This window comes from Fulmarus glacialis, unplaced genomic scaffold (assembly GCF_000690835.1).
Source record: "Fulmarus glacialis isolate BGI_N327 unplaced genomic scaffold, ASM69083v1 scaffold26160, whole genome shotgun sequence".
Lineage (NCBI taxonomy): Eukaryota > Metazoa > Chordata > Aves > Procellariiformes > Procellariidae > Fulmarus > Fulmarus glacialis.
In genome coordinates, this window is record NW_009189957.1 from 278 (window position 1) to 14,547 (window position 14,270).

The 14,270-nt window shown below is 39.9% G+C and overlaps 1 protein-coding gene across 1 annotated transcript; it reads right to left on the reverse strand.

Annotated features, from left to right (window-relative positions):
• Positions 1 to 2,105: 2,105 nt before the first annotated feature.
• On the reverse strand, positions 2,106 to 12,953 carry HMGXB4 (HMG box domain containing 4). Its single transcript, XM_009584090.1, is given in 12 exon segments — positions 2,106 to 2,281; positions 4,246 to 4,368; positions 5,726 to 5,895; positions 6,458 to 6,563; positions 6,858 to 6,922; positions 7,435 to 7,516; positions 8,717 to 8,734; positions 8,909 to 9,401; positions 9,403 to 9,829; positions 10,796 to 10,871; positions 12,185 to 12,333; positions 12,923 to 12,953. Coding segments are annotated over 12 exon segments (1,785 nt in total). The 3' UTR covers positions 2,106 to 2,236.
• Positions 12,954 to 14,270: the final 1,317 nt, after the last annotated feature.

Genomic DNA, 14,270 nt, shown 5'->3' on the forward strand with positions numbered 1-14,270 from the left:
GCAAGGAATAACAAAAATATAAAAACTGCTAAGTCTTGCCAAAGTTTTCCCTCTAGTACCAAATACCACAAGATACAGATTATACAAAGTGTACAAATTTTAAATAAAAATACAATACACCAGGGTTATGTGTGTTTTTCAGACTCTTAAGAGTTTTCCATTGTACAGACGACGAAGCTAAAGCTGATCCCCTTCTGTTCTACCCCTTCACCACGATGCTCTCAATTGTAAAGGGCTGGAAAGAACCAGCGATTTTGTGCCGCTCCCAACAGCAGATGCTTCAGTAAGGGCCAGGGCCCGAAGCAGGATGGGGCTGCCTCCCTCCCGGGCCCTTCCCAATTCCAGGCTCACTGGCATTAGTCATGTGTTGTTAAAACATGTATGCTCTGGTCTGGGGCTTGGGTTGAGAACCTTCTGCCTCCTCCACTAACTGACTGAGAAAACCTAACACTGCACTGAGAAAAGCTCCATAAGAGACAGACTACCTTGTACAGGCACAGCTGGGGAATACACAGTAAACAGGAATGGGGAGGAAAACCCTCCTGCACACCTGAGGATTTAATTTAAGTATGATTTCGGGGCTCAGCCACCAAGAGGGACACCTCACTTCCAACTGCCCTGAAAAACAGAAGCCAGACTTCAGGTTGGAAGTAAAAAAGTGCTCTTCTGTCGTTTTAAAACTTTTATGTTATAAAGCTGGAAAGGCTAGAGTCAAATTATACTTCAGTTGTTCTACCTACCTTCACAAGATAGCCTGTTTCTCCAAACACTTAAAATCTTCCTGGTGTTTCCCCCTTCAACGCCAATGCTACTACACGTATAGCTGATTCCTGCAGGAAGTGGGGTGAGGCAAACTTGATTGATACTTTCCACACACTGTTGGTGGAGGGAGGGGGTTTTGCTTTTAAATTATGTATATATATATACACACACACACAGAGAAATATACAGGATAAATTAAAATCTGTTACAGATACTGGTAAAAGTTAAATACATATGATATGAACACCACATATGCACACATACAGACACACAAAAGCCTATATGAGAATTCAGTGCTCTCCTGCGGCTCCTTTTCCAAGGGGAGCAGAAAACCAAACACCAAGTATGTGGCTGGAAGGAAGGGGAATCAGTCCAATCAACCCACGTGTGCCTTACTCAGCCGTAACTGCTTCAAACTGGTCATTAGTCACTGCCTCACAGCAGCACCATGGCTCTTTCAATACTGCTGGTGAAAGGGATGAGGGATGAGCGATCTCGGAAAGCAAAGTTGTCTGTTCACAAAACAGGTGCAAGATGGGCAGAAGCAATCCAAGTTTTTCCCATCTGCTTCCACATGCCTCTCCATCAAAGCAGGTTGACCACGCCCTGGAAAAATCAGCAGGAGGTTCATTCTCTCAAGCCAATGCAGTTGGTTGATACATCGTGCTAATGACGATTTGGGTGCAAGTCCACAAGAAAAGATTAAATTCGTTGTCATCTTCCACTTTACTTCAAATGCCAGCTACCAGACCAGCCAGCTGATGCTGACAACTTTCAGTCACTACTGACTGAAGGGCGGGGGGGGGTTGGAAGAAGTGACCAAGAGGCAAAGACCTCTGTATCTTTGATCAGCTATCCAGCTTTCCCCTCAAGCAGTAGATTTTAAACTGAAAAACAGTTAGAAATAGGGCTGGCGAAGAGTTCAGTTCTATTCCTTGGTCCAAAATATATTATCATCTCTACCTGCCCATAGAATATCCGAATACTTTAGGTTGGAAGGGATATCAGGAGGTCATCTGGTCCATCCCCATACTTAAGTCCAACTAGAGCAGGCTGCTCATTCAGTTTTTGAATATCATCAAGGATGGAGAGTCAACAACCTCTCTGGGCCACCTGTTTCAATGACCCCTCTCATGGTGATGTTTTTTTCTTTACATCGAGAAGTCCATTCTCTGGCTGCTTCCCCCACTAAAGGATCTGAATTTAAGGCAAGTATCTCAAAAGCTTTCTGAATCTTCACACAAAATACTTCCAGATTGGAGGACATTTCACCCACCAACACAAAAGGGTTTTCTCAGCTTAACTTCCCATCTTTTCATAAAATAGAAGTCAAATAGTTACAATCCTATGTATATACTATACAGATATAAAACTTTAAAACCCTACACACGGAGCCCTTCAGGAGTGCCGGCGTAGTGCATATGTACACAAGTCAGTTACGCAGAGGTTGAGTACATCCTAGGATCCTTTCCCATCAAAGTCCAGGCATGATGTAGGCGATGTTGTCTAGTGTGTTTGACTGGGAAAAGAAATTCAGTATTTTTTAGTGTCAGGTAATGACTTGAAATCCTTAAAAAAATAACACAGGCAAGCGTATTAAGCATGTTTGCTTGTCTTACGAGTTACCGTATGATGAGACAACCAAATCTGCCTAGTCACCACCACGACTGCTAGGCTTATTTTCATATTTTTGGAAATGTAAGTTAATTAAACATAAACCTCAGTAGCCTCAGTATTTGTGAGCACCTGGAAACAATAAAAATGCTTGAGGCTTTCCTCAAGTGACCTCCTCCTTACGAACCCCATACTCTATCTCTGAATTTGAAACAAGCCACATCGACCATATCACATCAACCACAGGAAAGACTAGTGATGAAGGGCTTGAGCAAAGTGATCAAAGTTGTAGCATATAAAAAGAATTACTCGACTTTACACTCACAAGTCCTTTATGAAATTCTGTAGAGCAAAACTAAAGAGAAAAACCCTCAAACATACCCACTAATAGGGTGTCAGACGGGAAAAAAAAGTGCCTTCCAGTTTTCATTGCAAATTGCAATAGAATTCTGAGAGTAAGTGTCCTTCTCGTGCACATCAGAAAACAAGACCCAGCAGTATATTATCTGTATATTCTTCAAATGCAGTATTTCAGTAAGCTCAAGCCTGTGGCTGGATGGCTGAAGAAGGCCTTAGGAATATTGCCTTTTAATTGCTGAAGACAGAGGAGCTAGATCGGCACCAGTTGTGATTCTAGAATTTAACAATGCCACCCACTGACTGAAAAGATAAATTGCATTCTATTTGCAACACGACCACTGACAATTTTATCCATTTAAAACACCGCTGTCCGTAATGTATCTGATGGTAAAAATCTGAGTAATTTATTTATTATCAAGTCCAAATACTAGTTTTCAGAAGTGAAGGATAAGTGCCTTAATCCACCTAAAGCTTATAACAATAAGTTGATCAAGTTTCCAATATACGCACCATTAGTCATGTGGTGTCATTGCTCTGAAGGCACTTGGCAAGCAAGAAGGAAAAAAAGTATAGGATGTTTTTCCAGGGCTTAGGAGGGAACACCCCACTGACTCAGCTTTTGTGCAGACAGGCAGTTTGTGGGAGCTCACAGCCTAAGCTGTCAACTTTGTTGTTGTTTCCGAGTCCTTTCTCAGAATGAATCAATGTTTGGGCCACCCTATTATAACATGCCAATTCATATCCCATTTTTGTTGTTCTCTCTGCCAGATTTGTTTTTAATCTCTTAACTTTTGCAGACTATATATTTATTTTTCATTTCTGCTCCTCTCCTTCTCTGCTTTATTCATGTCTCCTGTTGGAGTTGTGACTCCTGATTTCCTTTATGCTGCTGCCACCTTAATCTATGTCCACATCATGCTACATAGATGCCACAAGCTGTTGCTAAATCAGGGCTCAATATTAAGTGTAGTTTGAAGTGGAAAAGAACCTGTAGTTATACAGTTCCTTAAAACAGACTATTTTTCTTTCCTTGGAGAAGGTTACAGCTACATGTAAAAGGCCCTACTCAATCACATTAGGAATCCTAAGATCACAAGTTATTTTTTGTGCTACTGAAGGAAAAACAGATTGTGTGATACAGAGCAGCTAGAATGGGCTTTTTATTTTTATGGAAAATTAGAACTTTCAAAAATACTGGTATGTGTACAGGTGCTTTTATTTGATTCAGATGGATTGATTCAGTCAATAAAACATGATCTACACACACTGCAATCAATGCTACAAATATTAGGTCACTTGCCACTGGGAGAAAAAAAGTTGCACAATACCGTACAACAGTAACATCTTAAGGAATTTCAAGAAATATTTCCCTATAAAAGTATATGACCAAGACAATTTTCTTATTGCACTGGATTATAATCACATCATAAGACTGATTAACCAAAAAACTCTAGCTGGACTCCAGTGAAATTAACAGTGCTAGAAGGGAAATAACCACAAGGAACTCACCAAAACGTGCTTAGGGCAGCCATTCAACTCAGGTAGTTGCGTGGTCAGACATGCTAACGGGCCTAAAGCACAGATGATTGAATCCAGAAGTACTGACAAACTTCCTGAAACAGCCACCATTCCCTGGCAGTAAGGAAAGAAAAAAATGGATGGGGATGAGTAGTGGAAATTAGGGTTCTTTCACAACTGTATTGATTCTTATCAATATACAGTATCTTCACTCTTGAGCTCCTCTAGTCCACTTTCATTATTCACACAGTAACAAAACTATGCCATGTGCTTCACAGAGAGACTGCTAGCTCAAAAAATTTAAGAATTCAGGAGGCAACATACCGGTGTACGAAAAAAATAGGGAACAACAGAAAAGGTCAGAAAGTTGTCAGTTGTGTAAAACACTTAATTCCACATTTTTTTTGTAATGTAATTACTTTGCCATTTCATACCATCTATTTTGTTAACTACATGAGTCCTAAAGACAATAGTTGTTTTATTATGAAGTCTAAAAAAATGCTAAGTCTAACAAATGCTTTAGTCACTGATATACTTTCAGGAAAGGGAATTTGTTTGTGTGCCTTTCTGTAAAGGGGGAGATTTTACTCCGGTTGTTCTTCTGAAGAATGACTTCAATCGGTCATACCAGAAACAAAATGCAAGAACATTTATTTTATTTATACTTATAAAACAAGCAAGAGTAGTGGGATGAGGTGATCACGTTAGCCATAGAATTCAATGATATTATTTGAGCCAAGTATGTGTTCTCCTTACAGGCTGGGCTGAGTTCTGAAAGTGCATGTGTGCCTGTGTGTGCATGCATAGAATCATCATCATCTAACAGCAGGAATCCATTAAAATGGTTTAAATGGTAGATGTGGCGCTTAGGGACATGGTTTAATAGTAGACTTGGCAGTGTTAGGTTCATGGTTGGACTCGATGATCTCAAAGGTCCTTTCCAACCTAAATGATTCTATGATTCTAAAAAATGACATCTTCTATGTTACCAGGTAAGTTGAAACAATAGTAGCCCCATCCAAAGCACTGGCAATACGATACTGCCAGAAGACAACAGGACACGCAAAAAACATCTTGGTAAAGGCCTTCTCTGATGGTTTTCTAAGAAGGCTTGAGACAGTAACAGAAACTGGACCAGAGATTGGCAAAGATAGCAAGGAAGTACCAGATCCAAGGTGAACATATAGTAAGAAAAGTCCGAAGAGATTGTAGAACTAAGAATTGCCTTCAAGGACCTAGAGCTACAAAGGACCTGTCTTTTTTTGATGCCTACTCTTTACTGAGAAACAAGGCTTTTTATTTCCCTGAAAACAAACAGCAATGCATCAAAGAAATACAACACATATCTCTAATTTCTCTCCCTAACAGAAAAGCATTGGCTAAACTTTTAAGTAAAATAAAATAATAATCCTCCCCAATCCGGTGTGTAGATTACATGACATCACTGTGACATCGCTGGTTATAGACTCACCTCTGTTTCCTGCAGTCTGTGTCCAATAAGGCTCAGAGATTCACCCAGCAGCTGTAAGTGTGCAGCTACATCAATAGGATCTGTCTCAGGGACTTTGGCTGGTGAGGAAGACACCACCACGGTGCTGGTGGGGGATTTCTTATGAGGGGAAATCACTCCTGTTGGAGAAGCTGGAAACACACAAATTAAAATTCCGTATTCTCTTCTTTCATTCTTTTACTTACAAGCCTATTTACTTAGTAAAGTTCAAATCTCAAAGGCATGCGATGCTTAAAAATAGTTCTGTGGACCTGGTCCTGTGGTCTTTGCGAGTCAAAACTTTCTTTCTACATGTACAAAGCATCTACCTCAGCTGAATGCAATTTGGGATGTTTGGTTTGGGAGATTCGATAAACAGAGATGCCAAGCCAAGAACAACCCTTTTTCCTCTAGAAGCAAACTAATCCCACTAGAACTTCCCTGCTGCCTCTTCTTATTTTACATTTCAATCCCTAAACTGCTAAAACCAATAGCATTCTACAAATTAGACAAGGCAATCTTTTTAAAAAATGCTGTCATTCTCGCTCTCACAGAAACATTGTTTTTGAGTAATATGATGAGTTAAATGTCAAGACTTGTGAGAAAGCAGGTAGGGGTGTGAAGCAGGAAAGGACCTTTGTTCCTTATTCCACTGGCAACACTATCTTCCCTGTTCAAGAAAGAAGACCAGAGCAAATGAAGTGCAACAACTACCTTTTATTTTTGGTGCACCATCTGAAGATGACGCCTTTCTCTTCACAGTGGTGGCCTCTGCTTTATTCTGCTTGTGTTGGAGATACTGAGCTTTCTGTTTCCAGATCTGCAGTTACCATGGTATGAAAAAAAGAGATTCATAACATTAGGTAATTCTGTTACCTGATGCCAGGACCTGGAGGCAGAATGATGTTATGTAGCTAACTGGTGAAGCAATACCATGAGAAGAAAATGGATGCTTTTATGATTGCAAGGGCAAGATTTCCATACCTTCCATCTTTACATACATGGGGACAAAGGCAGCATTTTTCAAGGTACGGTGGCAATGCTGCCAGCATGTTCGGACCTAAGCACCTAGTTTAGAGAAATCATTGTGCAAAAACATCTCACACACACTCACCAGTTTATCCTTCTCAGGTAGCTGCTTCCACACTTCTGCCAGTTTTTTACTTAGCTCTCCAAAATCTGGCAGAAGGAAAGAAGAAAAATGTTTAAAACAAATGTTTAAAACAAATGAAATAATAAAATTATGCAGAGAACATAGGAAATTTACTGGCCCATGCATACATATTTAGGAAGCAACCCATTCCACAACTGGAACTCTCCACAGTGTCCTGAAAATGATTACCAGTGTGCATTCCCATTACTGTTTAAAATGAAAAAAAAAAGCTGATACCGGGAATATAAAGTCACACAAGTATCTACAGGAAAGTGACACAATAAAAATAACTCTTCATGTAAAGAAAGAGTGAGCTAGCAATTTCTTTATCCAGATTCACAGCTTGGTTAAAACGCAATGAAACCAAATAATGAAATCCACTCCTGTCCCCTTTGCCACCTCTTATCCAAAGAAAATTGGCAGATTCTTTGCATTCTGTCAAAATTAAAAGGTTGGTATGAAACAGAGATGATATGTTCTGCTAATTAATCTGACTGGTGTATAATCAAGAGAAGAGAAGGCTAGATTATTCTCTCACCTATTCCAGGGTGCTCAGACACAATAGTTGTACGATACTCCTTACAGAACACTTGATAGGCAGACATGTTTTTCTTCTTTGGCTAGTCAGAAGAAGAAAAGGAAACAAAGATTTTTCTTTATAATGAGACCTACTCAAATTTAGTAAGAATTTGACATTTATTGAAGACTTAAAGAAAGATGTGATGCTTAGATCAGGAACCCAGAAAAGCAGTGTTTTACATCTTCTGGCTGAATTTAGTGTTTATGAAAGCACAGGAACCAGCCAGAACCAGTCTTAGTAGAAGGCTTACCTTGCAACAACTCTATCAATTTCATTCATAAGTTACAACAACCTGCTATTCTAAATCCAGGATCAACATACAACTCTGTTAATATATCTCAGTTTTAAAACTTAAAGTAATAAAAAAATACATATCTGTCATACTATTCACAATACCTATCATAGATCTGTCAAAACAATTCAGTCTTCATCACAATGTTTTGTTCCATTCCTTGCATCCTTACAAAACACTTCAAATTGGCAGGAAAATAGACAGTATAAGTACATTGACAGCAGAGGCATAAGCAGTTACTGAGCTACGATCAGAGAAAACTTATCAAATAGAACAGAATAATGGCTGAACAAATTTGGCTATGTCTGCCCATTTTCTGTCACAAAGCAACTCCTGTCTATCTGAACTGCTTTTCCCCATTTATGTACTTACACAGCTATAGTTACATCACCTATAAACTCATTCATATGCTAGCTACCATTTCTCCTCCTTACATTTTTATACACTAACCATGGAAAACTAAATTTATGAGTACAGGACAAATCTGGGAATGTGGTAGTCTATAAGAATTAGAATTTCATTTGAATACAGGAGTAAATGGACAAATATCTTCATTTTCAGGTTAGAGCTCGATTCCTTTTTACAGGAACTGTGATGATGGACTAGATCACTAGTCCAAAAATCTGCCTGGCAATAGCTAGAACCGGTTACCTTAGAAAATGATGCAGTTGTGCTTGGTACATAACCTGTACCAAGCAGATTAAGTATAACCTTTTCAAAGAACCTCGATCGGCTAAAGACTGCCTGTGCCACAAAACCAGAATGACATATATTCCTTTTGCTACAAACAGAAATCACAGTGGCTGACACATTTTTCACACTTCAGTGAAACCATTGATCCTGGTATTAGTTATCCTTCTGTTTCAATTTAACATGCCTTTGTAATAGAATGCCCAATTCACCATTACCCATCACCCAATTTCTATTTTCCCTCCAATTTTTCCTTACTTTTTCTCTTTCTCTTTCCTTTTCTCTTTCCTTTTCTTTTTCTCTTTCCTTTTCTCTTTCCTTTTCCTTTTCTCTTTCCTTTTCCTTTTCTCTTTCCTTTTCTCTTTCCTTTTCTTTTTCTCTTTCCTTTTCCTTTTCTCTTTCCTTTTCTCTTTCCTTTTCCTTTTCTTTTTCCTTTTCCCATTTCTCAGCTTTGTCCTTCTCCTTGTCTTCCTTTTTCCTCCTCTTCTCACCTTGACCATCTGAGTGAAAAACAGGAGGAGGAGGTGAAGGAAGAACATAGGGCGTACTGGGAGGAGGTGGTGGTGACATTGTTACTTCTGCTACTGCCACAGGAGCATGCCCAGAACTCTTTTTAGACTTAGAGTGCTTCTTCTCTCTGTGTTTCTCCTTGTCTTTTTTTTTCTTACTTTTTTTTGACTTCTTCTTCTTCTTGATTTCCCGGTAGGAGTCATCTATCACTAGCTCTCCAGCCTCCAACTCCCCACCAGAAGAGGAACCAGATTCTGGCGGTGCCTCCATACCTGAAATCTCATACTCGCTCCCATGGCCCTCTGAAAAAAGGGAGGTGTCAGCACCAAAACTCTCAGAAGGTGGATGTGGATCTGGAGGTGGTTTGTGCTTCTTCCGGGATGACTTCAGAAAGCTCTGCAGTTCGTGACCCAGAAGGAATGCTTGCTCATCCTGATTTCTTTGAAGATTTTTTTGCAGCTGCTGGTGCTGAAGAGTAGGAGAAAGAATCATCATCTGCTGCACTACTTTTCTCTTTTGGTGAAAGGATGAGCTTCATCTTCAAGCCATCAGGTTCACGAAGAGTAAGTGTCTCTGTGTTCACGTAGAGAGGTTTCATTTTTTTAGATTTGTGGAAGCTGCCATCATCCACTGAGTGCTCCCCACTGCTCCCACTCAGCTTCTTCTTGTGGTGCTCCCTTTTGCTTTCAGAATGGCCAGAGGAAGAATAAGACGATTTTTCAGAGGTCTTCTTTGAAGACTTCGAGCTTGTGGCCAAAGGTGAGGTGATAGCCTTGAGTAAATCCATGGTTGTATCGGCTGAGGATGGGCTAGAAACTGCTTTTTTCTTCTTCTTTGATGGTAGATCCAAAGGCGAAACACCTGAAAAAGATCAAGAGAAATGTACATCAAGATGATTCCCTTAAAGTCAGCATTACACTAGCCCAAAGAAGTGAAGTGGGAATCCTGCAAGGCTTATGATTACAACTAACAGATTTGCATCCTGGCTTAAACAGAAGATCTCTGAAGCTTGTAGCCAGATCGGCGCGGCCTTACTGACGCAATTCAGGAGCTGTAATGCCCGAGCTGGCCAAATAATTTAAGGCAGGAAGACAGAGAAGGAAAGTTCTTGAAGTTTTGTCAAACTCTCTGTTCTATCTTGAAATAACATATTTTGATGAAAATGTATCTTATTGAGCCTGAAATTACATCTCAAGTGCAAGGTTTTTGAGCCATTTTTAGCCAAGGTGAGACCAATGAATTGAAAATACAAGCTTTTTCATTCTGAAAACAGATTTTGACAAAATTTCAGCTTGGCTTTCTCTTTTCATTGGGTCAAAAATAAATGTTAAACATAATAAGCTTTTATGAACAGAATTGTCATTTTCTGGCCAGCTTATTAATTGTGAGAATAATGTTTCTGTATTTAAACTGAACCCAAAAGCATTTATTTTTTACCCTGATGCATTCTATTTTTATAAATTCAGAGAAGTAATACTATCTGCAAGTAAAATTACACTTTGTAATGGAATAGGGAAAAACGAAATGCAAATGCCAAAAGGGAAGGCATGGGTTAGAAAACTACAAGTTGTCAATGAAAAGGGAGGTGGAAGATCCTACCCCAAACAATGGCGACTTGTTAAGCTAGACTCTGAAAATATCATTCCCTAATCTTTCGCTGCCTGGCGCTGACCAGCCTCAGGTTTCTGATTACTTCTCCTAAGACAGGTTCATGTACCTTCCCCCCATAAAGTGCTAACCACAAAGCTTGATGACACTGGTTGAACAGTATCCTTTCCTCAAAGCCATGATCTGTCAGCCCCTTTCCCTGCCTGATTACTATCTTACCTCTGTAGCAGAACTCATCCGAGGAGTGCTTTCTCTTCTTTTTGTGAGGTTCTGTCCCTGGAAAAAGCTCACTGTCCTAGAATAAGAAGAAAAAAGTTGCTGACAAACAAGAGGGAAATAATATAGATTCACATGGACTACTGACATAGATAATAATTTGTACTACTGTAACATCAAGGAACCCTAGGTATGAACCAGGATCATTACTCTGCGTGCTGAAACAAGCAAAGGAAACATACGTTGTCCCCAAGAGCCCACAGTATAGGTTTAAGGTAAGAGACAAAAAGCATGGTACGGATAGGTGGGAGACTACAAAAAATGGTATTAGTCAAGATTGATTTCAGCACATCAGCCACCTAACCAGCATCAAGCTTTCTGTAGGCATTGCAACACAACAAGGCTACAAGGAAACTGAAAGACAGATCTCTATAGGGAGCTCCTCCCAAGTGAGAGGAGCAATACACAAGAAAACTTGAAAAAGCACATTTGAAAATGTTAAGAAATGGGCAATGAAAGCCAGCACTTGGAGATCAGCTGATGAGTTGATAAAAGACAGACATCTACCTCTTAACAAAGCTAAGAAATAACTAAGCATGCATAGCTGCTTATGAAAAATGAAGGTGAGCAGTTCATGTTTAATATGCCGAAAAAGATAAAAGAAGTGAAAGGAGGTACAGAGAGGTGACAATTAAAATGACGGGCCAAAAAATTGACCTTAATATGTCATGTCACCCTATTATTATTTGTCTCTTGACCAATTTATAGTCTGAAAATGAAGCTCCTCTACAGAGTTCCATCTGCATGGTAGAAGACAATTTTCATTTTAAACTAGAACTTTTTTTCCAGATTAAAAAAAGATTAAAAATAATCACAAGATAGTCACGTTTGAGCTAACAGCAGAAATTTTAGCTCAAAGGGGAAAATTTTGAAGAAACTTAAGTTGTCACCACGTGATTTCAGCATTAAGGCCCCAAAGAGGTGAACAGGGCAAGTTCACACCTCTCAAGAGCTATCGTTTCAGGCTGTCTGCAGAATCAGGAAGACAACAGCGCATCGGTTAACATTATATTCATCCTTTGCTGGCTATTTATACAACCATAAATTCTAAATATTTTTTTTTTGTGTGTAAAAAGTTATTCACGCTATCATATGACTTGCAAGGTTCTACGTCAAGACTAGGACAGCATCCTACTACCCTATTTTCTGAGGCCAGAAAAATCAGAATCAGTTGTAATTGGGAGTGACCCCCTCCTTTTCTCCAGGAAAGTTACTGAACAATACAGGACACAATTAGCTGCTCTTGTTGTCTTCTACATGCATTCCTATATAAAAACGAACAAGAAACCTATCCATCCCATTCCAGCCCTAGCTTTACACATATCTTTATGCCTTCAACCTTTTCTCTGAGGGCTTCCTGACCTGAGTTGCTATCTCGTCTTCCTCTTGCAGCAGATCTTTGTAAGAGCGTTTTTTCTCTTGCTGTATCCTGCCAGTTGCCAGCCCCACGTCATCAACACTTCGGTCACTCTCTAGGAACTCTAAGATTTATGTGAAATGGGAAAAAAGGAAGAAATTAAATACCCCATTAAGGAATGACAGACATGTGGACTATGCACAAAATAAGGTAACAGCGGACGTTGGCACAGTGATGCACAAAACCCAACAAACACAGGGGCCTAAAAGATAACAATCTGTACTCTCTGACCACAGGGATGGGGCTCAGTGCTCTAATGCTATAACACAATCACTCAAGATTTCATTTCTAACCCTTGTATATTTTTCTTCCTAAAGACAACTGGACCTAGAAATGTTACCATGACTAAACATATCCCTATCCCTGGTCTTCTGTTCCATTGACTTGGCAGGGAGAAGAAAGGCTGCAGTGGCAGTTTCAAATCAAGGTGTTTGCATTAGGTAAAACCACCCATTTCACTCAAGTTCTAATCCCAGTACTTTACACCTGGAAGTCAAGGGCTTGGGATCCTCCAGCAACCTGGCCAGGTTAAATTTAAGGGCTCCACAGCATACTAGGTTCCTTTCCCACTCTGACTGCATGGCCTGGCAAGGGCTGCAGAGGGTACCCTTTTTTTTTTGGCAACTCCCTCTGAGATTATGAAGCAGTCATACCTTCTTTCTTCTTGGAGTCATCATAAGCCATGGTGGTCCTGCAGGAGCCTGAGAATGTGTTGCCACGTCTGGGCTCCTTCCCCCGTTCCCATCTATAGGAAAAGGTCTGAGAAACAGAGAATGAAAATAACCCTCCCATAAAGAAGAATCACGATGTAAAATGGGAAACTTCCTCTGAACCAAGTGAAGATTCTCTGGAAGACAGTGGGAAAGGAAAGGAGTCTACCTTCTGGTCGGTTCATGCTCACCCCTCAGACTTGACAGAATTTTTTTTTTTTAAATTAAATTGGAGGTTGTTCTTCTATTATTTTAAAGTTATAGAAGACCACCTCTTCCTTGTAAAATCTCCAGATCACTGAAGTAATTTATTTACAAAAATAGAAAGAGGGTGAGAAGACAGCCGAGTTTGATTTTCATGACACACAAAATTGCACTCAAAACTTGTGTCAAAGCCATTTTTTGTCAGGAGCCACTGTAGCAAAGAGTGGGATGTTTAAAGAGAGATTCCAAACCCTTGAATCTCAGATGAAGTGAAGGAAAAGAAGGAACCAGGCAGGAATCATTGTACTACAAAAGAATTATTTCAAATCTTTTTAACTAAAGGATCACACATTTTGTAGTGAAGGTGTGCATCCTTCTGATGGGTTTCCCAACACTACCACTGCAGCCATTCTGAATGCCAGCCTGGGATAGAGAACGGAAGAAAGCACTCCTTTTCGCTGGGGCTTCTGCAGCACCCCAAACCCTGTCAGCCCCCAGGTTTCAAGCCTCCTTTAACTGAATCATTCTGTTCCATAGTTGCTGGCGTATAGCAGAACAGTGCCCTTATGGAATAGCTGCACTCTGGTTCTCTCGGAGTAAATATCTTTTGTTTTTCAGTCAGCGACCAGCTTAACATGAAAAGATCGACCTTCTGCTCATAAGCGATTAAACCAATTGCACCTAACTGATTTTGTGTGTTTGTGTATATGTGCACATGTGTAAGGATTCAACCACAAAGCCCTTGCAGCTTGTTCATTCTAGCTGTCATAGTAATCTTGCCACATTGAAGCTACATTTGAATACCCTGAAAGCATGGAACTTGTGCTTGAACATCCCTGCACATACCTCAATTTTATAAATAATTGGCTGAGGCTCAGAATGTACATATCCATCCTATACTGGTTACTTAAGTGAAACAACAAAGTCCCAATTAAATCAAGCTTGCAGGTACATAGGAGATGTTTCTGTTTAAATTCATAGGAATACATGTTATTTCTTCAGGTTTTGGGAAACCATCCACCACAAAATGTTTTAAGTCAGTATTCTGACCACTATACATTGCTGGTAGCAAGCGCAGCAATTTGTA